Genomic DNA, 27,263 nt, shown 5'->3' with positions numbered 1-27,263 from the left:
AGGTCTTACCACAGGCAATTTGATCCCTTTAGTTAGTCTGAGGAGCACATTAGTGTAAATCAACCCGTTATGTGTTTCACTAAAATGAGACACATGAAAAATGTTGAGATACTGTACACGAATCTAAAGTTCTGCTATAACAGGACCTGTTTATAGAGCAGCTCTCATTGTAAAAGAATAATAATGTGCGTGGGGAATAAGTGTGGGCGTGAATACATCATTTCAAATATTTTCTGTCACAGTTGATGAGTGGTGCACAAAGAAACTACACTTACCTAGACACTGACATAAGACACACACACACAGAACCCTGCCAAACATTCTCATTATAGTCTCTTAGAGGCTGCTGTCAGTGAGTCAGATCAGAGAGAGTGCGTGAAATCTCGCTAATGGGCATTACAGCATTATGGGCTTTCCTTCGTCCTTTCTCTAGATCTTTTTTCCCTTCCTCCCTCTCCATCAGGACCTGTGTGAGATAAAGAAAACAGACACAAAAGAAACACAGAGAAAGAAAGGTAAGGAAAATGAGCATTCAGTGAATATTTACAACAGGAAATTCAGTCTATGAAAACACAAGACGTTTCATGTGGAAAGGCATCCCTGCCAACCACCTCAATCTCTCTCTTTCTCGTCAGAGAGATGACTCCGGGTGCTGTCTAGCTTCACTTTCAAAGCATTGTTTAAATGGACTCCCTCAAGGACGGAAGCGCAGGCTTCACCTCTGCACACCTCTACTGTCTCCCGCATGGACGGCCCTCTTAACTTTCCCTCCTTCCCCCCAACTCAAAATATTCAGACTCCGGCTCTGCTTCTGAACCCTCGTAGATCCTCCCAGCGACGGCACATGGAGGTACGTGATTGAGGATGCAATGTTAGGCTATAAGAACCAAGACTTCAGCTATGTTACACATTAATGGGTGGCTCACACACTCCTGATGTTGTCTAAAGAGCCACTCATCTGCAGAAAAACAAATATGTCAGCATAATTTAACTAAAATACGCCCATTTCATTGCATGAACCAAAACATTATTTTGTGTATTTGGTATAATACAATGTGTTTGTGTGGTTTCGGTTAAAAAAGCACATTATTTTCCGCATAACGTACATTTTTGTAGCTCCAGATTTCACTCTCTTCCTGTTACACACAGAGCTCCGTGTCTCTGATTGGCCAGCTAATCTGTAGTTGTGGTTGGCATGAATATCTCTGACGTCAGACGGAAACATGACGCTCCTTAACATGTTTGAAAGATTCGATTGCTAACAGGAGTTAACTTAACAGGCTATAAGTCCAAGCGGGAGGAATTATAATAATCACCAATCCAAACTGTTGCCTACAATCCGTGTGTTTGTTGTAGTCCAAAAAAAGAGATTTACGTTGGCGACGATAACTCGCATCATCGTTTACTTTGAGGTTTGTACCTTTTGCATATCATTAACATACTAATACACACCTACGCACCAAAAGAAATGTAAAAACGTGAATCGGACAATAGGTGCTCTTTAAACTAAACTTACTTCATAATGTGAAAATGTTATATTTAGGGTATTATGAATATTACTGCTTCAAACACATTAAAAAACATTTACTTTAATAATTTAATTACAGTATAACAACAGTGTATAATTGTTATGTTATGATTGGATCCAAAAGTGACTCTTGCCTCAGCATGCACAGGTGAGCCAAGATGCTCTTTGATCTTAGTTCATTTATTATTGTAATGGTGGAACTACGACTGCACAATATTAAAGGGGCCATGGCATGAAAATCTAACTTTTTCCATGCTTAAGTGCTATGATTGGGTCCCCAGTGCTTCTATCAACCTAGAAAATGTGAAAAAGATCAACCCAGTAACTTAGTTTTGGTAAATTCTCTACACGCACATGAAAAAATAGGTTGTTGAAATTTGGCTTTCCTTATGATGTCATAAGGAGCTCTTATTATAATAATACCGCCCCTTAATCTCCACTATCCAATCACAGCAATGCCATTTAGTGCAGAGAAAAACAGATAAGAGAGAGAAAAAATTCACAGCACAATTGAGTTACAATTGCAACCAACCGCTCATTTGCATTTAAAAGGACACACCCAAAACGGCAAATTTTTGCACACACCTACAAAGTGGCAATCTTAACATACTATAATAAATTATTTATATGATATTTTGAGCTAAAACTTCACATATGTGCTCTGGGGACACCAAAGAATTATTTGACATCTTAAAGTCTTGTGCCATGGCCCCTTTAAGAAAATATGCGATATACACTTCTACTGTGTGGCATTGCGATAACAATTTTTCTTGCGATATATCATTTCCCTAGAGAACTGCTATTCTTATTAGCTATTTTTTAGCATTTATATATGTAATAATCATACTGAATTAAGGTAATACATATTCTTCTGATGTAATTCAATCTAATTCAGGCAAAAAAAAAACTATTTTAGACATACCATTCTTTTTAGGCACAAGTCCATCGTTGTCGTTTTCCTCGCTCGTCTCTACTCCTGCCATATTTATTTTCCACTCTCTGCATTGAGCCGCTAGGTTCACCTTTGCACCTAGGTCTTGCCAATAGTATAACAGTATAAGACCTACTTGTCAGGTATTTACTGTAGTAAGGCCTCTTCTGATTGGTCTAATTTGGACAATCTAAGCATGCAACACACAAATGTTAGACACGTAAAATTAATGTATTGATATCGTATACACCGTCATCACGATAATGATAATGTTTTGTTATACCCATGCAGCCCTAGGTGGAACCAAATGTATCTGGGTTACAGATGCTTGTGAGACATGAAAAGCTAACACACCTGCAGATACCAGTGTGTCACACTAAAATGCATCCTCCCTGAGGGAGAACAGAGGCGAGGAAGAGGGTTATGCAAACATATCATCAGTAAATAATGCCTGGGCCCCAAGCAACAAAAGTCAAATGCTTAAAGGCTGAGATTGGGACATATTTCTCACACACAAACAAGTGAAGTACCTTAGAGGCATTGAAGAACAGAGGGCTTGACAGATACCTAAAGCATTATGCCCTTTAAAGCCTGGCCAGGTGTGGGGGAACAGCTGGAAGAAGACTCAGCTGAAACATTCAGACCAGCTTAACAATGTCTTATGCTATTTTACTTAGTAAAAAATTGGAAAAATGGTGTGGTCAATGGTATGAAAATACATTTCAAAACATCTTTAATAATTTTATATTTACATGGCATATACTTTTATCTCATGCTTGCAGTATTGTCATTATAGCACTCACAATAAAACATTAACCATTAAACAACCCACAACTAAACATAAGAGCATAGTTATTTATAGTATTCCAATTGGTCTGCATTTTACAGTGATGTTCTCACATGTATCCCTGATGTATTATGAGAAGCTGTATCATGTGCTATCGCAGCATAACAAAACAGCTACAGTAATTTGGATCCGGCACCTCAGTGATATCATCCTAATGAGGAGCAAATGGGGAATGAGGCCTCACTCCCGTTGTTGTTGCCACAGATTACACCTGACACCCAAAACGTTGAGGCTTGATCGGGTAGCTGTTCGAACGTATCAAAGGCAGTGGAGAGAAACCCTACACCTCTTCTGCGAGAGAGCGATGGCAGGAGAATGTGAGAGGGCAAGCACGGTATGCAGAGAGCGAGGCAGAAAAAGCCATCTACATTTCAAATGCAGAGGATGTTTTCCGTTGGATGTTTATGAAACATGGCTGCTGGGATTGAGCGAATGTAAGAGGATACGGCATCAAAGACCTGCTCAGAGAAAACAAAACAACAACACGCTCCTGCTCACGGAAGAGGAGAGGCGAACACAGCTCCTCCTAAGAATTATGCCGCAGCTTCAGTTGATTACCTGTAACAGGCGTCCCAAATGAGTTGCTCGAACTTCAGTCCTGGGAATGAACTGTATCTAGAGTGGGCGTGGCACAGTTCCGACCAACGGGAGGGCAGGAGGGTTCACTTAAAAAGATCCATTGCTGAAAGAATATACCAAATGGTGTGATGATGGCAAAATAGCAAGGATACTATTGCAGTGACATAGTATATACATAATGAAGCACTTAGGGACAATATATAAATAGGTAAACGTTCTTTATCCTCAACTTACAAACTTTCAACAGCTGTGACTTTTAAACGATGTGGTCTATTTGGTTGGGTATTGAAACCACATAAAACTAAAGTCACGTGGTTTACAACATCATCATTACTTAAGCCAAAGAGGGTTAGAAAGAAATATTTTTTTATTGCATTTAGCCTAATTCTCAGGAGGTCGTTTTAGCATGTCTTGTGTGCACTGACAACTGCAGTCAGAAATAAAACAACTGTGGGTGCTTGTTTTCTCACACCAATTAAAGGCATTTTGACAGATCAGGGACTGCTAAGGGTTTCACTGAGGCACTTGCTGGAGAGATAGTGTTTGTATGCATGCAAAAGCCTGGTATTTTATGTATATTTTGTTTTAGAATTATGCATATGAAAAAAACAAAAACAAATGACCCTTTTTTACATTTAAGGAAGGCTTTATCTACATACATTATTGTTTTAAACAGCCCTGAACAAAGTAAAAATTAAATTACTTACAGTACTTACAGGAGATGCAATTTTTGGTGACACGAGAATTTATTCCAAGCAAAACTACTTTATATGTTGCTTTTGTAGACAGTGGTTCATTAAAACAACCGACTTTCCATTGAGGCTGCTTCCCTTTATACTGTACTGTACATACAGTATGATGATGTAGAAATTGCTAACAACTACAATGTTCCTTCAGTCAGCAGAAGCAAGTCGGCAGAATGACACCACTGCAATGATGTTGTGGATTATGGGTAATCTTGAAATCATTATTCAGACCCCAGATCAGCTGATGACAACCAAACTACTGACCATGGATGTTTAGGAGCATTACTTTTAATAACCAAACAAGTTTGGTAAATCTGCCTTAACTCATTCTTTACGAATTCAAAAAAAAAAAAATCTTATTTAAAGAAAAAGAAATAAAATCAATTCACAAACTCTACAACTGCTGATAGAATGTACATTGAGATGGTTCCAATCATAATAAAGCTTCATAATAATTATGGTCCTACATAATGAAGCCTGGGCTGTATTACTCCATAAACCAGCTGCTCCGAAATTCTTTGTCTACATAATAATGTGAAAATTAGCTATGCATCTCTATCACAGTGATGCATGCTCGAAAATACTATGTGTGCGCTAGAAATATTCACTGTCAGATTCACTGTTTTCTTAACAAATGTGACCTGAAGCCATTTCATCATAACTCGGTTACTGATCTGCGCACACAATATAAACAGACTGCAAATGAGCCATACAAGACGGTTATCAGCAGCAGCAATGCTGTGGTTGGGAGAGCACTAGGTTGTTGTGCTGATAAGAGATGCTTCAGCAAAACACTGAAAAGGCTTGTTTTCCCAACACTCAATCCTCATTAGGTTCAATCAATACTCCTTTAGTCCCTCGGCCTACTGACTCATTTCAAAATAACATTACAGGTCATTTGTCTCATCGTTGACTAGACTGCATTATGGTACTTTCTGCCTCTCAGAGCAGAGAAAGAGGCAGGGTGCAGGAGAAAGAAAATGTCAGGTGCTGGAATGTCCACCTAGTGGATGCAACTTTAAATAAATAAATAAATAAATAAATAAATAAATAAATAAATAAATAAATAAATAAATAAATAAATAAATAAATAAATAAATGTATCCTAGTGGATGCAACTTTAAATATATATACTGTATATGTTTTGGTAAAAGGCATTGAAAAATCAATGTCTGCTTCCTACAATCCATTTCAACCAAATCAATCATAATCTAGCCGACTGGCAAGGGAGAAAGACAGAAGGAAAGACAGAGAGAGAAAAAAATAGAAAGAAAAATGCACACAATCTTTGTCTGAAATCTCTCAATTCTAAATCCATTCTCATAAAAAGCTCATCATCACATCATTTAGCCTGGCTAACAGTCACCAGGGGCCTCTGAAGAACACTACCGGGAATATGGAGCCTCATCTGGGGGTCTCGGAGACTCAGTCTATCTCTGACTAGTATATAAACACTTTAAAATTGACTGAGGTGGAAAAGGCTATCATGACAAAAATCAGTAAGTCGATTAAATCTGCTGGAACTCCCTCATGCTGTTTTTGCACCTGTTCCAGGGGGTCAGAAAAAATACCAAGTAATCGTGTTTAAAATAAATGAACTCCGCCATCAACAGCCTTGGTAGTTTCAATAAGAGGACCTCTACAAACTAGAGCACTGACAGATATAGACTGCCCCTTTTAAAGGATAAACATTGCCCCTTTTGATCTTGTGGTACAAAGATATCTGGATCATAGCTATGGCTCTATTACAAGCAGCATTGTTATGACTAAAAACATCCATGTGCATGCAATTAACATATAATTCTACACAACTGCTTATACTCGTATAACAAAAGACTTATGTTGAATAGTAATATTTTATAAGAATATTTATGGAATTAATTTAGTATAGCACTAAAAATGTTATTAGAAAAAGTATAAACATCAAAAGGATGACAAGAAATCGACTGTGGTCCACTTCAATTATATATTTACAGTATTACAAACAACTCTTGGACAAAATGTAAGAACAAGGTGATTTGTAACTGCTCTAAATCCATTAGAAGACATCTGTAAAACCTCCCAGTATTGTGACACTTTAATTTGCTAGGCACTTTTACGAAGAGATTTTTTAAATGTAACAGAGGAACACAAGACAAATAAAAAAGTTTACCTTTTATTTAAAATTTGCACAATTTTAATGTAAAGCACTCACATTGCTTGTTGTGTTATTTAAAATAATAATATACATTTTTTTAAACATTAAATGTAATAATTTGAAATGGTTATGATTATTATTATTATTATTATTATTAATGTTACTTCATTGCCTAAGGGATAGGAGCCTTCTTGTGCAGATGTGTTTAATCATTTCATAAAAATGGCAAGGTCAAAAATAAATCACATCCATTATTCGCTACGGATCTCCCCAAAGCATTAGCGGGGGACTGTTTAGAATTTCAATTGGCTTCCAAGTGGCAAAACCCCTTAGCTAATACATCAAAGAATATTTGGCGTCAACTAATCGGTTTAGGGCAGATTTGAAGAGGCTAAAATCCGTTTGAGGGGACAGTGAGAGAGGTGCACGTTACCGGCTGCCCACTGCTGTCGTGAGAGACACTCCTAACCTTATGCCTTGAGAAAAACCTGTCACGCGCTTCACGTTAACTAACTTTGTTTAACCAGACCAATCTGCGCGCAAACGCGAGAAGCAATTAGTCTGCTACAATAGATAATGCTTTCTAATAATAGTTTCTAAATCCAAATTAAATTACGTCGTTTCCCCGAGGCATATTGGTGGAAAAGCACCACTTGAAACAACACCCCCTACTTCTTTCCCTTTCTCCTTTTTTGTCGGCCCAGCTGTACATCGTTTGACATGTTACATTAGCCTATACATACACTTGTCTGTCTGGACAGCAAGTTACATTAAAACGCGCATGGCTGTGAACATAACAGTCAATTATTAAATAAATCTGTATAATTTCTAGGATTGTAACACATTTTAGAGAGTAGACAGTCTGTGTGAATAACTTTGTATAATGACTAGGAGCGCATATCCTAAGCCTACACCTCCCCTTGCCGTCCAGTCTTGGAGTTCACGTCAACTAGCGTTTGAAAATAAAATCAAAAGGAAAATACGTCACACTTTGCGAAATCGCATACTTAAAAGTGCTGTTCTAAGATTATTCGTCCACTTACCCGACTGCTTTGGCAAGGATATTATTTATAGAAAATAAAATTTAAGTTAAACAAGCAGTTTCCTACCTTTTGCAAGCGTGTGTATGTGACTACTCCCTGCTGCATTTTTCTGTCCATGCTTTCTTTCAGTCACCCCTCCACCATCGCTAAACAGGCTGCTTATCGAATCCCATTGGTGAAGAGGAACTCAATACTGCCGATAATAGTCTATTAATGAATACTGACGTCATTCAAATGTTACACCGGGTAAACTTAAAAACAGAAATAATATTAAAAGGTGACTGCCCATTATCCGATTTTACTTTGCTTTAGCCAAAAACAGTAAACATAAAAAACACTGGACTCGGTGGCGCTAATTATTCGTGAATTAATGAATATGAATTAGGCACTGTTGTATGTAAACAATTAATTAAACATACGAATAGACAACATCCAAATGCATGTTTTATTTTCATATAGGCTACATCAGCTTGCATGACATCAGCACTGGGCTAGTCATTGTCCCAAATGAGTTTAATTCACTTACACACAGCCAGGTGGTGGTGCAGATGTAAAGCGCATAGGTAACAAAAATGTCTTTATTATCACAGTCGACATCGTAGTAATTTCTTCTTATGTCTACCGTTTGTTGTGCTTTGAACTCAGCTTTGGTCCGCTGAGTTTAAGCGTCATCATTCTTCACTCTTGAGAGGCTTTCAGAGTGCAGTAACACGTGACCTCGTGCACTACAATTCTGTAGCAGCGCCTACAGCGATCCCTTTCGGCTCAGAGAGACTTTAACAAGTCGGTTCTCTGAATCATGCATGAAGTTATGTCGACACCATTTTTTTATTTTTGTTTGTTTCATTTTTGGTTAAACCAATAATGCAGAATATTTATTTAAATAACATTTGTTGTACTGGAATAAAAATAGTAAGTTATTAGATGGAATATGTGCAGTTAATTTGCGTCTTAACTAATTTTTTTTGAATTTATTTCCGCACGGCACAGTTTCACACAAATATTTTGTTTTACCAGTTGGATCTGTAATAGTTTTTTTTAAACATTTTAATATTATGTTTAAAAGCTGTATTTTTATACATGTATTATACATAACTATATTTTAAATATTAAAAACATTATCTTTGTTATAATAGTTGCCATGATGAGACACAATGTAGTTTGCAAGAAAACAATATCAAATACCCGTCGCCGAAAAAAAATGTATCTGTTTGAATTAAAGGGGCTTAAAACCCCTGGTCGTGGCGGATTTGCTGTGGTTCATATGGTCTTAATCTGTCTGCGCTTGGGGCATTGGTGTAAAAGAGAAGAAGATCTGGTTTGTTACAGGATCTAAAGCGAAAACTGTCTAGTGGACAAATCAGTTAGCACCTGTCAAGTTACTTCTTTACCTTCTTACCGCAAAAAAATTGAACAAAACACATATACATTCTCCCAGTCTCGTATGTTAAATTTGTTCTATAAATTGTTTATGGCTGTAAGCTAGAGTGAAAAAATAATATTTTCAAACGATCAATTTAATAAACGACGCAAAACAGCATGGTCTAAACATTTTAATTTTCCACGATCATTTCCAAACGCGTGTCTAAGTAAGGACAAAACAAGTCGCCATATTCGGCAGTCTTAAGATACGGTTTAGCGACTGTCGCAAAAGTATTTCTAAATGCTCAAAATGATCTCAAAAACCAGTGAGGACAAAGAACTGCAAACTGTACTTGTAGCGTCTCCTCTCGTACTTGGCAAGACGTCCCGGGAAGCTAACAGTCCGTTTGTTATTTAACCATGTTTAAAAATGAAGGCTTCATGTATTCAAAAAATGAGAAAAGTTGAAGTTGATGCACCGGTTCGCATGAAACCGCCATCCAGGGGCTGTAGCTGCTCAGTCTACAATGGCAATGAGGCTTGTTAGAGACAAAAATAGGGGGACAGCGGGGGAGATTGTTAGTAAATGCCATGGTACGAATGTGTATGTGAGAGAGAGAGAGAGAGAGAGAGAGAGAGAGAGAGAGAGAGTCGTAACCCAGCTCCAGTTTGCCTTTCCTTCGATGTCTACACCCCGAGAGGAGGAGCGAGAGGCTCATAGTAGGCGTCAGAATCCTCAATTTCCAACTTAGCATCCTGGCAGGACACTCTCCGATGCAAAGCCCTATCAGAGAGCAAAAACTTGTTCCGCGCGCTCGGCATGAGAGACCCAGCGCGCTTAGAGGGAGAGAGAGTGGTTCGAAAATCCGCGTATGAGTAATACCATCCCGACTGCACCCTGATAACGACTTAATAACGACTGTGAAGTCTATGCATTCGTCGATCTGTTTAATTCTCATCACTGCTGTCACCGAACGGAGGACGGGACGGAGGTCTGTTTATTCGGAACTCCATGAGCGAGCGCGGAAAGCGCATGAGAGTTTGAGGGCAAAGAACACAAGTGATAAGTTTATACTTGGATCTTCACCATGGCGTACCCTCAGGGCTACTTGTATCAGCCATCCGCCTCTTTAGCACTCTATTCGTGTCCTGCCTACAATACAAGTGTGATATCTGGACCCCGGACTGAGGAACTAGGGAGATCATCCTCTGGCTCTGCTTTCGCTCCCTATGCCGGATCTACAGCTTTCACCAGCGCCTCGCCAGGCTACAATTCCCATCTTCCGTACAGTGCTGACGCAGCCGCCGCTGCCACTTTTACTTCGTATGTGGTAAGTGCGCTTTATTTTTGTTACTTTGGAAAAGTTTAGCAGATAATCTATCACAATATTATGTGTTGCAGCTATGACGCACACATAAAGCATCTGTTACTGCAGCGCGGTTTATACAAGCCAACAGTCGGGGGATTTAATCGGGTTTAATATTACGTTGAATAATGGAGCCTAGCCTACATTACAAAATTACAAAACAAACAAAAATTGTGCAAACAGACTTTATACATCAAAATTTCCCAGCTATGCCTTTTAAACAAATGCCAGAAAGACAAAAGAAAAACAAATCAAACCACACATAATTGCTAATATTAATTCGATTAGAACTAGCCTATTTAAGGCTAGCAATTTTTTTTGCTTTCGTTTGTGGCTACTCGATTTCCCTAGTTTTTGAGAGGTAAGGGCAATTTTAATGTGATAATTTGTAATAGCCTATGAAAGCAAATAAATTATGGGTCTTGCCTAGTTTGTCTTTAGTCGTGTATTCAGTCAAACAAGCTACTTAAAAAAAACATGTTCTGCCGGCTATTTAAATGTGAATTATGTGAGCAGGCCACCGTTGGCCAATTCGTGTACACACTGTCAGATGACCCAGTAGGCTATAAAGCTGCAACTTCTAATTAGCCTGATCATATAAAAATAAACATTGTCCAAATTAGTATCGCACCTGGCTGGAGATGATCGTGCACAGAGACGGGATTTTAAAGTTATGGCAGTTTAGAATTGTTAGTGATAGACATCTAACAAAATAGAGACGATTATGTAGTCTGCGTACGTGCCCCAGCGGCCTCGCACTCGTTTGGTTAATTAGATTTAAATGTGTACATGTGGCATATACGTGTTTGTGTTTGCATGTGTGTGTGTGTGTAAGAGTGTGTTTGTTTATGGTGTGTTTGCGTAAGTTATATGTTGCTGATCACATACTGTGCGTGTTAAACTAGTGAAATTTGTCTAATAAAACAATTGGTCCTTGCAGAGCTCGCCGTACGACCACACGACAGGAATGGCCGGATCTATAGGGTATCATCCTTATGCTGCTCCCTTGGGTTCATACCCGTATGGTGACCCAGCTTATCGAAAGAATGCTACCCGGGACGCCACTGCCACACTGAAAGCATGGCTAAACGAGCACCGGAAAAACCCGTACCCAACCAAAGGCGAGAAGATCATGCTGGCCATCATCACTAAAATGACTCTTACTCAAGTGTCCACCTGGTTTGCCAACGCTAGGAGAAGGCTAAAGAAGGAAAACAAGATGACCTGGACCCCACGGAACCGGAGCGAGGACGAGGAGGAGGACGAAAATATTGATCTAGAAAAAAACGACGACGACGAGCCAAACAAGCCCACAGACAAGGGAGACTCCACCGACACAGAGGCAGGTCTGTGGAAAAATCATCAATTTTTCATTGCCGTCGTTTCCACTCCGGGCGCAAAATTGATTGCTGGTTAATGGTGGTATATTATTTATAATGGGAGAATTGCTTTAAATAATAATCACCTTGAACTCTTCTAATTTGACTTCTTATGGACTGAGAATTGCTGGTGACGTATAGTGTTTTGCACTTGATTTATTTCGGGCTGCATAATAAGGACACAGCTGGCGCACGGAATCTCATTTACAGTTTCAAATAACCAGATTATTATTCGTATTATTATTATTGTTTAACATTTATAACTTTTACAGAAAATATACAATTAATTAAATAAGTAGGCTAACTAAATAAAATAAAATAAAAACATTTACAGTATTTGTTTTTCAAATTAAAACATTTAAATAAAACATGGCTTACCTAAATTGAACAGTTTTGTTTAATAAAATTATTTATTCCTGCAGATCATAAACTCATCAACCCAGGGGAGATACCAAGCGACAGGTTTAAAGATGAGACACATTCTAAAGATCCTGATCCACTTTTGACAGAATCGGAATTAAAAGACTCAGAGGACCGGACGGATTTGCTCGCCGAGCATGCAAAACCCACCACTTCTTCGCCCCCCATTCTGCAAAGAGGGAACGATCTCATTACGCAAGAGAAGCCATCAGAACCGGGCCACGCCACAAGCACGGGGAACAGCAATGTAACATCTGTTATTCACTCTCCCCCTTCGGCGCCCAAACCCAAACTTTGGTCTCTGGCCGAGATCGCCACGTCTTCAGACAGGTGCAAGGGGAGCAGCGAGGCTCCGCAGGCCGCAGACTTGGGTCAAAGCACAGTAATAGCCAGCGCTCCCTCGCCGACCCGGTCTTCTCCTCAGTGCCCTCTCCCCAACAGCACGGTCCTCTCTAGGCCTATTTACTACACATCCCCTTTTTACCCAGGCTACACGAACTATAGCACTTTCGGACATATCCACAGCAGCCACGGCACCAACACTAGCTCTACGGCACATTTCAATGGATTAAGCCAGACTGTTTTAAACAGAGCCGAGGCTCTTGTCAGAGAGAGCAAAGTAAGAAGCCAAACGCACGTAGATCTTTGTAAAGACTCACCTTATGAGCTAAAGAAAGGTATGTCAAACATTTAATTGCGGATCCATCGCCAGTCACACGGACATTTATTTATTATTTGTGGTTGCTTAAAAGAAGAAGCAAAAGAAGACTCAAAAGATCATTGTGATTTTAAAAAATCGAGGACAATTATTTTCTGAGTAAATGCTTATCCTCAAATCTTAGTTTCTGAATGGTAATCAAGAGGATGTAACTTCTAAGAATTGTCTTAAACGCTGCAGCCGCCTGAGTCTATTTGTATTAAAGACTAATATGTATATTTAATGTAGCATTTTGTATTTAAAATGGACAATACACTATCTTTGAAGTAAATTATGGTAAAGAAAACGTGTGCAGCGACTGATTCGAGAATGTGCATGGCAGACAGTGTGTCAATGTTTTTCCACCTCAAAAAAAAAAAAAAGCAGAGGCAACAAACCTGAAACTCAGGCGGTCTGGGGAAAAGCCATATGAAGAGGAGCGTTTATATGCAAACGCTCCGCGGTCGGTTCGAAGCTACTTAGGATTTTTTTTTTTTTTTTTTTTAGAAAGATTCTCAGGACAGCATTGGATATGAACAACACTCATCTGTCATTTGCAAACTAAGAGATGGTTCAACTGGTGGATATTGATATGACAACAGCGGGAAAAGTGTCGAGCAGTCATTTAACCCAATTACATTCCAACCGCGTCATGTTATATGCAAAGCAATCAGGTGGCGAACTCTAGTAATGAGTTCGATTTTATGCCAAATTTAGACCTCATTACTATTTCCTAGGCGTGGCAAAGTGGTTAGAGGCGCGCGGCGATGCGGAGTGGTCCTGGGAGCATACTGTTCTGTTATATCATTAAATGGTAGGATAGGCTTAATAGCGTTTGGATTATAGAGGCTGATGGTTTTCAAAAGTGTATCCAAGGTGCCGTGACTGTAAATGTCCCCTGGCCTGGCCCGTAGTACTGTCCTGCACCTTTACCCTCACCCGCAGGTAGGTGTCACACTTGCTCTTAATTTCAAAGCCTGACATGGAGTGCAACTTCCTCAAGTGGCGAACATTGGGATAAAACAGTGTTTCAAACAGAAAATAAATAAAAAAAACCTCAGATACCATGGAAAAAAATATTTTAGTTATTGTTTTTGTAAAATAAATAACTGCACAATGTTGTGAACAAATACGCAATTTTAATCTTCAAAAGATTGATTTCAATAGAAGAAAAACAATATATTTACGGCTACAACATTTAAACTATTTATTTATCTGTTTTTTCCACACATTAATTTTAAAATAAAAATTGTTTATTTATCTTGGTCCTGATATTTTATTTACTGTTGTTCAGGAGTAACCACAATTTAAGCTATTTGCTGCACACTCTTTTTTTTTTAATTCGATTATTTAAATTAGTATACAGATTTGTTTATTTATTTTTGTAGCTAACATTCTTAATTATACTTAATTACTAAAAGTGAACATTGTATATTATTTAATTACATTATTAATAACAATAATAATTAATAATACGTGAAATAATAATAATAATAATAATAATAATAATAATAATAATAATAATAATAATAATGAGCAGAAAGGAGAAGGACAAGCAAGTTGATTCAGTCTGGGGTCGTGTCATTAATCTCTATAGTTTACTTTGCGCACTCCAGTTGAAAAGTCCCCTGGGTTTCATTTAATTCCCCCGGCTCTAATGTCCTTCCCTTGCAGTGGAGATGGTGATGGGGGCGGCTATATTTAATCTCTCGGAGTGGGATGGAGCTGCCGCTGCACCACATCAGCCGGCTAAATAGCATAATTATGTTTTTCTTTGCTGATCCCTCTAGGAATTGAAGCATTCGATGCAGTGCCCCATAAGCCCTTTTAGAAATTTTTAAATGCAGGAATTTTTATTATTGAAGGCCCATGATTTCGTTTCTTTTCTATTGAATTGCTATAATAAACATTTGTTCACATTAAATTGTCACATTATTAAAAATATTCTCTCTTATCCTGACATGCTAGGCCTTAATATTAAAATATCGATAATAATTTACAATCTCATTTTACGCATGGTAGAAATCAATTGGACATGTAAACGGATAGACGGTGAATGTGTTCAAGCTTATTCCAACGCCCATAGGCACAACAGAGTGAGTTTTCTGAATATGCCTAGCCTATTCTGTTAAAAGTGGTGTAAAAACCATCTCAGTTAATTTTTGCTTTTGAGTGGCATATAAATGCAAAAACCAATACATGTTTAACGCCAAGAAATATTTTCAAAGACATCTTTCTACACACATGCATTCCTTAAATACGTGTTTACTTATATATTTATCGGTTTTAAGTGTATTATTTAATAAAAACGAAGGACACCTTTATGGTGTTAATTTTTTACAATTTTTGTGTTATGCTATTTAACAAATTTTAAGAATTATTTGTTGATTCTATCTTAAAGTAAAACACAAGTTGTGTTAAAAGTAACAAAATTTGTTGCCCCTAAACTAACACTGATTGCGTTGTTTTTAACACATCCGTTCTAAGAGTTTACCAATATTCGCTCAATTGGTATAAGCAGGATTATATATTTGACTGAAAATAATTTGTGCGTTTGTCTAAAATACACATAGTCAATATTTTCAGTGTGACACAGACACTAGTGAAACGATCTATTAATTCAGAAAGCTGTCGAAATCAGGTCGGGCGACTTTATTTAACTTTGTTGCCCGCGTTGGATTTTAGGCTCACTGTTGGAGAAGATCCACACTCAACTCTGTGCTGTGCGTGCGCGCGCGCGTGTGTGTGTGTGTGTGTGTGTGTGTGTGTGTGTGTGTGTGTGTGTGTGTGTGTGTGTGTGTGTGTGTGTGTGTGTCAAGTTCCCACGTGTGAAAAAAAAAATTTAATAGATAGGCATGAAAAGCAAGTACAATAGAAATAAAACTTATCAATTTAAATGAATTTACCTAAATGAAATAAAATATTTATACTTTTCGTTAGTCATGTTAAGATAAAGTGTGCGTATTAACGAAACCTATCGAAATTACTAAATTAAGAGCGCCTGGAAAACTATGTTTCTGTTAGAAACACGGCTTTTACGCAGCAGGAAAGGGGGAAGTTGATATTGTACATTTTACATTTAGCAGACGTTTTCAAGGAACAAAAGTGTTGCCAAAAATAGTTTCTAAATAGCAAAAAATAAAAAATATTTAATCAATAAAAAATAATATATAAATACATTTATTCTGGTAACAAATAATAGAATATTCGTGCACCACATTTCCTTTTTTTGTGAGCCGTGTTACATACGAGTTAAAAACAGATTTATCTATCGATTTAGATAATTTTACTGATCTCAATCTTTCACAAATTAAAATTACACCTGCCAAGTAATCCAGGAGCAACGGGTCTCTCAAGAAACACAGGTAACATCTATGGCGTAATCAGAACCTACTGATAAAAAGAAGCGCTAAATCACCGTTAAAATGCAGTGAACCAAGTGTTCACAAACGGATATCTATGTAATACCAACTGTCCACCTGATAACAGCCAAAGACTACTTGATCCTTCCACACGGACACGACTCCAGCTGAGCCGAATTAAATTCAGCACGAATGTGTAAAAGGACACCCTTTTATTTGACCTGCTTATAATATGTGCTGGCCCTGGGACATGCAGCTGAACAAGTGTGGCCAAATTCAGAATAGTGTGTGTGTGTGTGTGTGTGTGTTTCTCTTTCTAGAAGCGAACAAAAGACGGTTGATTTGTCCTGCTGGTTAGTTTAAGAAAAAAGAGAGCGTTGCTTAAAAGAGAGTCTGTCTACAAATGAGAACGCTCTGTTGCGAAAGCGGTTTAAAAGAAAGAGAAGAGAAATCGTAAAATTTGTTTGTAAGTGAGTAATTGTTCCACAAACATCATCTTTACCCTCAAACTCTCCATAAAGAAACTGAAGAAGAGTGGCCTCTTCACCAGAGCATGCTGGGAATACCTCCTCCCTTTTATTTAATCATCCAATCCCACCGAGGAAGCTCTTAATTAATAATGGGTGCTAAAAATTCACACCAGCTGTTTCTCTCTTTCTCTCCCTTCACTCCGCAGTGCTGCCGGGGCGAGGAGTGTGACGCGGCCATGGGGCGTAATTTTCACAAATTAGCCCATTTTCTCCCACAAAAATCGAGCTGCTGTCAGGGCTTCAGTGACGTGCATCATTTCACGGGCTCTGAATACTCGTTGACGAGGGGGGATCCAAGATAAAGAGTAGCCGCTTTCGGCAAAGTCACGGCCCATTCGACGCGTATAAATCGTTCGCGTTAAAGGAACATTTTAGATAGGCAGACGCACGTCGTAAGTCGACCCAGATGAAGTGACAAGCTGTGATTTACTGTTATTTACTCCCACTTTAGCCTGGACTTCACCCACTGTTTTCCTATTGCCGGCGTGCGACTCTCTGGGGAGGGATTACACGTGTCATTTTCAGCTTTCTGATGGTTGAACTGAAACCTCCATACATAAAAATATTTTTACTAAAGGAGGAAAACGTTAAAGTAAAGTAATGACCTGGGAGCAATTTTGAGGATACGGCATTTTGACTAAGCTATATTGTCCTGTACACATAATGAAAAGATTAAAAACAAATTTAGTAGATGTTTATTTTAGAGTCAGTAAGACACTGATATAAATCGAATAAATCGAACATTTCTGTTATCTTACAACTGCATTTATAACCTGCAATATTAAATTAGGCTAAATGATTATAGATTTAGTATGTTTTTTTTTTTGTAATTTGTTTGAAATTTTCTAATTTAGCTTTGTCCTACAAAGTTTGTTTTGCTTTCCTTCTATTTCACATAAGCATGTCCTGCTAAAAATATTTATATGTAAACTATTATTACTATTACTATTATTATTATTATTATTATTATTATTATTATTATTATTATTATATTACACTAGTCTTTAATAAAACAACCCAAACTTCAATAGGTAAGCAACTTGTAGCCGTTTCCAACCCTCTCTTGCAAGGGTACGCAGAGATTAAGAGCTTCTTAAACTATAAGATTCTTATTGTACAGTATATATTTTTAACCTACTCAGAAAATGTCTTGAAAATCCATTTATTTGATTTTCAGTGAGATGGTATTTAAAGTTCAGATTAAATGAAAACATTTTTTGCTTTAACTTTGTACATATAACATATCTACTTTGCAAATATACATATTATTTTATTGCCATTTCTGTATTTACTACTGTCACTTCAATTAATTGTAAGCGTATGATACCTCGGCCCTTTTTAAAGGGGAAGCTGTACACGGATGGAAACATTTCACTGCAGATGTATAAATGCTTCTTCATTGGAAGGAAAGAAACAGAGAGAGTTTTCAACACATTAGGCTCCAGTCCTAAGAGTCCCACAGCACCACTTTGCCTAGATAAGCGTCTAGTATTATTACATTCTTAATGGTTCAGATTAAGATTGATGAACTGTTTTCTTTTGGGCACTTCACAAGGTCTACCAAATAGGGGGGCAAGGAGAGGGGGACGGAGGAAAGAGGGGATGAAGGGAGGTCTACAAGCTGCATGTTTATTTACGTTTGGCCTTTTTAAATGATGCCTTTCTTCTAGACATCTGTTCCACATTATGACACTGATATTTAGCCTAATGGCCGCTCTGATGCGCTGCCTTGTGAGATAGCAGAAGCGGCCATTATCTGCCACCCACCTGGGGAAAAAGTCAAGCTTGATGATGGAAGTTATGCAGGAGATTGGGGGGTAGGAATCATCTATTTTATTATTATTATTATTTTTTGAAAAAAAAGCTGACCAGTTGTTCTCAAGGATTTTATTTCTTTCCGGCTGATGGATGCAAATGTGAGCTGTGTAATTGGATCATTTCCCCGGATACAGATAAATGGCTGCTGCTTTACTGGGGTTATTTTAAGCTGTGTGAGGACAGCAGTGTTTCTCAGCTGTATGTGTGCATGCATGTGTTTGTGTGTGTGTTTAGGAAACTGTAATGAGGCGCACTTTACTCAGTCACAACACTGTGTGCCTGGACCTACAAAGCCACACACTAAATAAGGAAAAAGTGCCCTGTGACTGTTTTCTTTTCAGTCACTTCACAGGTGTTGAACTCCCACATACGCCAATTAAAAGAAGGCACTTTCTGATGATGTACAACCAGCAATTAACAAATGCCACAAAATAAGAAATGGATAAAATTGCTCAGGCAAGCCAACACAGTTTTAAAGTCAGCCTGAAATTTATGTTAACATTCATAAGGAATGAGTAAAAAGGTCTGATGAACTCATGATCTTACATATTAGATCTTCTATCAGCAGCTTTCTGTCTTACCAATAACTAATGAGTATCTTTCCTCTTTCATTTTAAGCACCTTTCAAATTTTTACTTTACATGCTACATGCTAGCTGAGAGAGCTCTTTGATTAGCAGTGTGCTTTACAGCTAAGCAGAATACTGTTGGTAATCTCATCAATTGAGGCAATTTCAACTGATAAAATGCCAACTGTGGCCCTCTTCAACCCACCGGGCTGGGACTCCTTTCTTCAAACCCCCAGACAGCACCTGCCAAACACATTAATACCTGTTTCACTGCAGCGCAGGAGCAAGCCTCAGTCCAGGCTCAAATAATCGATTGACCTCATTTTCAATAAAGGCGCCACTTCCAGTCTGAGAAGTAAATCTCTGGCTGAGAATACCAGAGCCATCTGGGCAAGATGGCTGTAGCATGCCATACTTTCACCTGCCTGCCAAACACAGAGCAAAGAGCCCACAGTGAAACATTGTGCTACAGAACACAGGAGAGATTTCAACACAAGCTAATTTCAGTCTGATTACCATTCAGGTGATACTTGGCAATGGCAGTCACAGATAAAACCAGTCCTCTTAAAAGCACATTAACCGTTTATTCACTGTCCCTGTTAACAAGGGGAAATTATATATAATGCGGAGAAATTGACTTTTGAATCGAACAAAAAAAATCGAAAAACAAAAAGAGTGTAATATGATCGCAAGCGGTTGTTATTTGAATAAAAGTCCCTACAACCTCAGGGGGACTTTGTGTTTTGTGCGGTGGCAAGCTTAAGTTCCTGCTGCTCTTCACCCTCAGAGCGACACTTCAGATTTTGTATGGATCTGATTTATTAGCTTGTCAAGGGAAGCATTGTTGAAGAAGGCAATCAAAAAGCACTTACCTATCCCCAACTAAAATGAACACTTTTTTCACAAGCTAATTTCTCCTACTCCCAAAGAGGAGATGGCAACTTGTTTGATGAGGCATAAAATCATGATAAATGAATTTATTGCTTCACTGAACATCAAATAGTGGTATAGTATATACTTCTTCTCTGGTGACAAGTTACATGGATCTGTCGTCATCTCAGATGGGCAACGGGATGACATTTTACCCCCGTAACCCACCTGACCCCAGGTCAGCGTGCGTGGAACCGAGCCTGCGCCAGTGGAGAAGCAAGACAAAGGACAGTTTAATAGGAGGTTAAACTGGAAAGAGGAGTGAATTGCTTTGAGGGATGCTTGCTCTCAACTTTCAGTCTCTGATCAGTGCGTGAGAAAAGACAGAAGTAATCAGATATCTACCTCTCGCTTTCTTCTCCCTCTCTTGTATCTTCTCTCTCTCTCTCTCTGTCTTTTTTATGCCAACTATCTCCCTAAAAAATTGGAGTTCTAATTACACAAAAACATAATTGCATTGATTAGAAATCAGCATGAACATTGAAGAGACAAACATTATGTTGTGAAATGAGAGGGGCTGAAATATTCCATTAGGCCATTCATCGAGTTGCCATTCTAAATCACAACAATGATTAATGACCTATGGGGGGTTGTATTGTAAGCGTTCACCAAGGGGTCAAAAGCAGTTCTGTATATATGCTAAATAATCCCTCCGTTCATCCTTTCACCCTCTATTGCCTCCCTCACAAATCAGAGCCTGCTATATACTGGTTTACATTTATTGGATGATGATTATGTGTTCCTATTTCTTCATTTTTCTGTTCTTTTTTGGCTAATTTATTTTTTTTACTTAGTAAATTTTCCTAAGTTTTCCTAAACTTCCTCTTTTATTTAGTTAGCCTTTTTGTTCCAGTGTTCTTAGACTTAAACTATACCATCCCCACAACTGCCAGCTACACTCTAAAAACAAACGGTGCTAAATAGCACCAAAAGTGGTTCCCTGGCTTGTAATCATAAGGGAACCATTTTAAGTGCCATATGTAGAACCATACCGTGCTACATAGAACCATATCTGGTGCTATTGTGGTGCTATATCACCCCCGGATGGTTCTTCATAGGTGCTTTACAGGTGCTATATAGCAGTGGTTCCCAAACTTTTTCAGCGTGCGGCCCCTCTTGTAAACGATGCATTCCTTCGAGGCCCCCCAAAGAAAACTTGTGACAAAAACTGTTCTAAAACTCTAAAATGATACAAAAAAGTAGTGCTTTTGGTTAATAGCCTTATTTTTTTAGGTTTAATTACACAGAATTCATGATAAATTAATGTATTTCATAAAATGTCATAAAACTGGGGCCCCCCTGGCACCATCTCGCGGCCCCCAGTTTGAAAACCACTGCTATATAGCACTAAAAATGGTTCCCCTACGATTACGAGGTTTTAGTTTTTTATTTAGCACCAATTTTTTTTGCGGAGTGGCAGATATGCGCTCATGCTCATCGCCTAAAGTCCTGCCTAAACATTTATTTCCACTCCCGCTTATTCTTTTTGCACTGGTGGATTGCATACTTGCTTAAGACTAAAAACTGTATTTAGTAACTTATTTTAATACGATTACTGTTGATAATATTACCAATAACATCAACTGCATTTTTTTATTATTACTAATAGTAGATCTGTTACCTGATTGCAAGTCCATGCTAATCACATGATCTATGAAGGGGTGACATGCTCAATGTAAAATAAAACCATTTGTTATGGGTCAAAGGAATAGTTATTTTTTAATATTAAAGCATTATTTCAATCATATTAATCAATACTGTGAATGTCTTTAAATGTTTAAATTGTCACGGTTGGTATAACCGGATAGTGGAAAATAATAGAAGACGAACCCAAATGCAAGATGTACAAAAATATAACTATTTATTAACTGAAACTGAAAACACCCACGAGGGGGTAAAAGCAGAAAGGAACAAAAACACTGTGTTGGAACACAAAATAAAACAGAACACGGGAAACACTCGGATGAAAACTGGTGACATGAACACAGTAACATCAAACATCAAACAACGCACGCACACCACACAGAGAACACAAGGGCATTATATAGACAGCACATCAATGGGGAACAGGTGAACATAATTAATCACTTAAGACATGATTACATAAGGGAGTAGGGTAAAAGTGACAAGACACTGGGAATACGTGTTACACATACATGATGTGAAAACACACGTATTCCCACATAAAACAATGCTGCCCTGGTCCTGCCCGCTGGATAATAACCAAAGTCAGGCAAGACCATGACAGCCACAAAACACTGGGAACACGTGTCACACAGATATGATGTGAACACACGTGTTCCCACGTACACACACTGCTGCCCTGACCTTGCCCAAAGAACACAGACCTGAACCTATACTAAGGTCTGGCAAGATCACGACAGCAACAAGACACAGAGAACATGTGGAAGCCACACACAGAATGTGATCCCACATGTTCCCACACCGAACATGATACTGCCACGGTCCTGTCAGATGCACTAAGACCTATCTAGCACGGATGTCCGACAGGACCGTGACATAAATATTTAAAGTGCACCTTTATCTGTATGTACTTTAGCGTCGTTGATGGTACACTGAAAAAAATGATTCATTGAATTTAATCAATTTTTTTAAGGTAAGTGGTTGCAATCAATTTATTTAAGCTACATTTAAACAAAAGTTTCATATTTTATTTTACGTTACCAATATTTTTTGTTTAAATGTAGCTTAAATAAATTGATTGCAACCACTTACCTTAAAAAAATTTATTAAATTCAATGAATCATTTTTTTCAGTGTAACTGAAGAATGCACTGTTGCACATCTCATACTGTATATATACGCATTTCACAGTCTTTTCTTTCATTGTATTGTGCTCCTTTCTTTCTGTTCCTGCATTCAACAAACACAGATAAATGATAAATCAAAAGATACTATGGAACTTAGTCAAACCAAATGGCTGTGAGGCATAAACGTTCAGTTTTTAGATCCTGTACCTGTTTTTGTTCGTTCAGCTGGGCAACACTGAACACACGTTTTTCCAACAACATTCTTTGTCAATAAACTAGATGTGACACAGGAGCTCAAGACAATAAAACACATTGAAAAGACATATCCCTCACAGCCTGTTTTTCACTAAATTCTGTAGCATAGCATGTGTATCAAAACGTTTAACGAGAGTACTCCGAAATAAGTCAAGCATAGGTTATGCCATGTGCTATGCTTTGCAAAATCGGTGACATCCAAGGAATGTGTTGGTTTTACTCAACAATGATTGAAAGGGTCTCAGTTCTGAATTAATAAAAAAACTATTCTTTAAAACACAACCACACTGAGTCATAGTGCTGCATTTATTGTACATTTTACAATAAATTGCTCCACATTTTGTTTTTTTATTCTTGCGTGAGACAGGCAGAGGATTATGATAATGATAACCTCATTCAAAGTGATAGATGATATAAAATGCTTTGTCAGAAATAAGAGTAAGAGACAGAGCAGGACAAAGTTAGGAAAAAGTCTCTTGAAATCTGGTTAGATTTCTTAAACAAAAACTGATTTTGCTTTCATTCTTTTTTGTTTTCGTACGAACAGAAACGTAATCAGGTGAGAATAAAGATTTTTTAAAATGAATTGTTAAAGACCATTTTGGCAAAAATGATTAGAGATTGAATTTCAATTTTTCAAAAAGGGAGAAAATAAGCAAACCACTGTGAGCACGTCTGCTAATTGTACACAGAAAAAATATATATATTTCTGCAAGACTTCACCAACTACTAAACACGGGTTTTTCCTGACTCTTAATGAGGTTGAGGTGGTATCCTGATGCACACATACATGTGTCCCATGGCTCAACAACTCATTATAAGATATAATAATAATAATAATAATAATAATAATAATAATAATAATAATAATAATAACAATAATAATACGTTTAATTTATATAGCGCCTTTCCATAGCTCAAGGACGCTTCACAATAACAGTTAGGAGTAAACAGTAAATACATACAGCAGCAGACAATGGACAATTGCCCAGTCCAAGCGATCGCAGTTGCGTTTCGCATTGCAAGTGAAATAAAGAAAAACCAAAAATAACATAAAACAGAAGCAAAAACGAGCAGGATCAGATCAGGACAACATGGAAATCGGTTGGTAAGTCAAAAATCTGAGCAACAGAATAATTGAGTGTAAGGAACCTGATTATGAAAAACCTGTCATGACAGATAGTATTTATTAAACAAATGGGTTTTGAGTTTAGACTTAAATTCATGCAGTGTTGTTGTTGTCCTCAGAGACAGGGGAAGAGAGTTCCATAGCTTAGGGGCTATAACCGAGAAAGACCTAACACCCATAGATGAAAGGCGAAATCTCGACTCACAGAGGAGTTCACAGCCAGAAGATCGGAGGGTTCGAGGGGGAATATAAGGGGAAAGTAAGTCGGAGAGCTAGGAAGGAGCAAGACCATTTAGTGACTTAAAGGTAAGCAGGAGAATTTTGTAGGAAATACGAGAGGACAAAGGTAGCCAGTGGAGGTCGAAGAGAATTGGAGTGATGAGCGGATCGCTTAGTGTGAGTTAGCAATCTAGCGGCAGAGTTTTGAATATATTGCAGAGTCAGACGTGAAAGAGTGTGCTGGTAGTCCGGAAAAAAGAGCATTACAGTAGTCGAGACAAGATGTTATAAACGCATGTACCAAAGATTCAGCGTCATTTGGGCTAACATAAGGACGGATCTTGGCAATGCGGCGGAGTTGAAAAAATGCAGCTTTACAGAGTTGACTAATGTAGGGGTCGAAAGTCAGTGAAGAGTCAAGGGTGATACCCAAGTTTTTTAATAGTAGCAGCTGGAAAAATGGATGTAGCTTCAAGGTCAAGAGTGGGAGTCTTGGTTATGTTTTTTGTTAGAGATGGTGGACCAGTAATTAAGATTTCTGTCTTAGTCAGATTCAAACTGAGAAATGTATTTTTAGTGTTATTAACTTAATTGTTAAGAATTACAATTGTTAACATTTTATTTTATAAAACATTAAATTAATTAAATACAACATAGCAGCTAATTTATTCATTTAGAGTTAACAAACAGCAAAGTTGTTTAAAATCAAATGAAATTTAACATACAATTTTTTTCATTGTGGTCTTTTGCAATGTTTTGCAGTCCTTGTTGATAGTTGATTTGTACAAGTTCACAGACATCATTTCCCCTTTGTCATACTTTCCTTCACTCTCGACCAAAAAAACTGCCTACTGCCTTCAATGCTTAATATAATAAACCGAAATTCTGGTAAGATCCTTATCCTTTGCTTGATCTAATAATAATTATTAAATATTATTTATTAATTATAACACAAGTATTTGAATCTCTTACATTTTAGTCTACAAATTAGGACAGCTCGATTATAGCCGAAAACATGATCACAGTTATTTACCACAAATACTCAGTGGCTTTAAAAACATGCATTTATTTAACACTTTTATTAAGTGTTGCAATAGATTACATGTGTCAAAGCAGTGGGGCCTTACAAACACATCGGTCCAGCAGCACACAATGTATATTTTAATTGTACAATAATTGTTTTACCTTGATTGTCTTGTTTTTGTAATTGTTTGAATAAAATTTTTTATTGAAAATCAAAAACTATTAATTGCACAGCACTGCTACAAATTGAGTTAAACTAGCTGCTCTGGCTCCTGATCTTGATTTTACATGAATGCATCATGCCCCATGCCAGTCAAAACGAACTAACTATTAACTTGTCAACAATTTTTTAATAATTTGCATTATTTGCACTTATTAAATCATATTAAATGCTGAGAAAAGCTCTTTCACGTCCTCCGTTATGCGGTTCATTCACCGTGTCAGCTCTGATTGATTCGTTGGCGACTGAATTGTTTCAACCGTTCATTACAATGAATCGGTTTAAAAGAATCATTCATTTTCAAATCACTACTGGTCACGTTTGTGTGTTAAACCACCAAACAATTTAATGAAGGAAACATTACTGCATCAGCTTGTCGCCACTTGTAAAGTAAAGTAGCATAAAATAGAATAACTTAATAAAGCAAGAAAAAACTACCTCAAATGTGTATCTATTTAATGATTGGATTCCACAACTGATAACAACAACAACACAACACATACATACAAGACAATACAGCATTTCGTGTAGGTGTAGCAAGTGAACAAAATTTTAATTTAAGAAACTTTGCGCTTCTGATTTGGCTGTGAGATTCGCTGAGAATGAATTGAGAATGAATTGGCTGTGAGAATTTTCATTCCAAAATGGCGGCCGCGCTACTGAAGCGCCACATAGTGACTGTTGCCAAAAACGAATGCGAGTTTCCCCTCTTGTGCTTCTATACTCTTTGTTTGCATAGAGAGCGCAGGGTTTATGACTTTTACTGCATCCAGCCACCAGGGGGCGATCAAAGAGCCAGCAGCTTCACCTTTTAGGATGTATGAGACATAGACATTATATATGTAGACGACTCATGACGTGCTGGAACGTAATCTAGCATCGCAGCCATATTGGTTGGGTGTCCTCACTCTACGCTAGCACCAGAGTGAATCGGAGTGAACGGAGAGCCAGCAACTATGCCCGTATTTTGTGTAGCTTACGGTTGCAATAACTGACACAGTACTGATACCAGATCGCATGGGATTACCTTTCACAAGTAAGACTGAACAATACTTTTGGTTATTTTACAATTTATATTATGTCATCGTAATTAATGTTACTTACGCGTAACCAAACCGTGTAAAAATCGGGTAAAAATTCGGTGAGTTATGATAGTTGTGGATACACCTTCCTCAGTAGAAATAAATGCAGGGGGCGCATTGGCGACCCATCCAAGATGCCGGCTGCGCTGATACGTCAGCTTCAATAGACTACAGTAAATGTTATTAGTCCCTTACTCTAAATTGTATCATCTACATGATCCCAGTGGTATTTTAAAAACAATTATGTGTGCAATCATATATGCTACCATAGAAAAAGGTGTAGATGTAAATAAAGCAATGGTTAGCGATATCTGCTCTGTT

General features: G+C 37.8%; 1 protein-coding gene and 1 long non-coding RNA gene across 5 annotated transcripts in view; one reads left to right on the top strand and one right to left on the bottom strand.

The window, feature by feature from the left end:
- The window catches only part of LOC129444675 (uncharacterized), a 188,125-nt gene that overhangs the window by 143,878 nt on the left and 16,984 nt on the right, over positions 1–27,263 (bottom strand). For all 4 annotated transcript variants that reach the window (XR_008644563.2, XR_012359971.1, XR_012359970.1 and 1 more), the window contains exons 3-4: positions 19,577–19,739; positions 276–466 (exon numbers count right to left, since the gene is read on the bottom strand). This is a non-coding gene — a long non-coding RNA (uncharacterized lncRNA). The remainder of the gene's footprint in view (positions 1–275; positions 467–19,576; positions 19,740–27,263) is intronic.
- On the top strand, positions 9,862–13,343 carry irx5a (iroquois homeobox 5a). Its single transcript, XM_055205467.2, has 3 exons — positions 9,862–10,504; positions 11,481–11,886; positions 12,342–13,343. Exons 1-3 carry the CDS (start codon positions 10,262–10,264, stop codon positions 13,031–13,033), a joined length of 1,341 nt encoding a protein of 446 aa, XP_055061442.1. The 5' UTR covers positions 9,862–10,261; the 3' UTR covers positions 13,034–13,343.

Source organism: Misgurnus anguillicaudatus, chromosome 21, assembly GCF_027580225.2.
Source record: "Misgurnus anguillicaudatus chromosome 21, ASM2758022v2, whole genome shotgun sequence".
Taxonomy (NCBI): domain Eukaryota; kingdom Metazoa; phylum Chordata; class Actinopteri; order Cypriniformes; family Cobitidae; genus Misgurnus; species Misgurnus anguillicaudatus.
The sequence above is the reverse complement of the archived record's forward strand: the minus strand, read 5'-3'. Positions and strand labels throughout refer to the sequence as shown.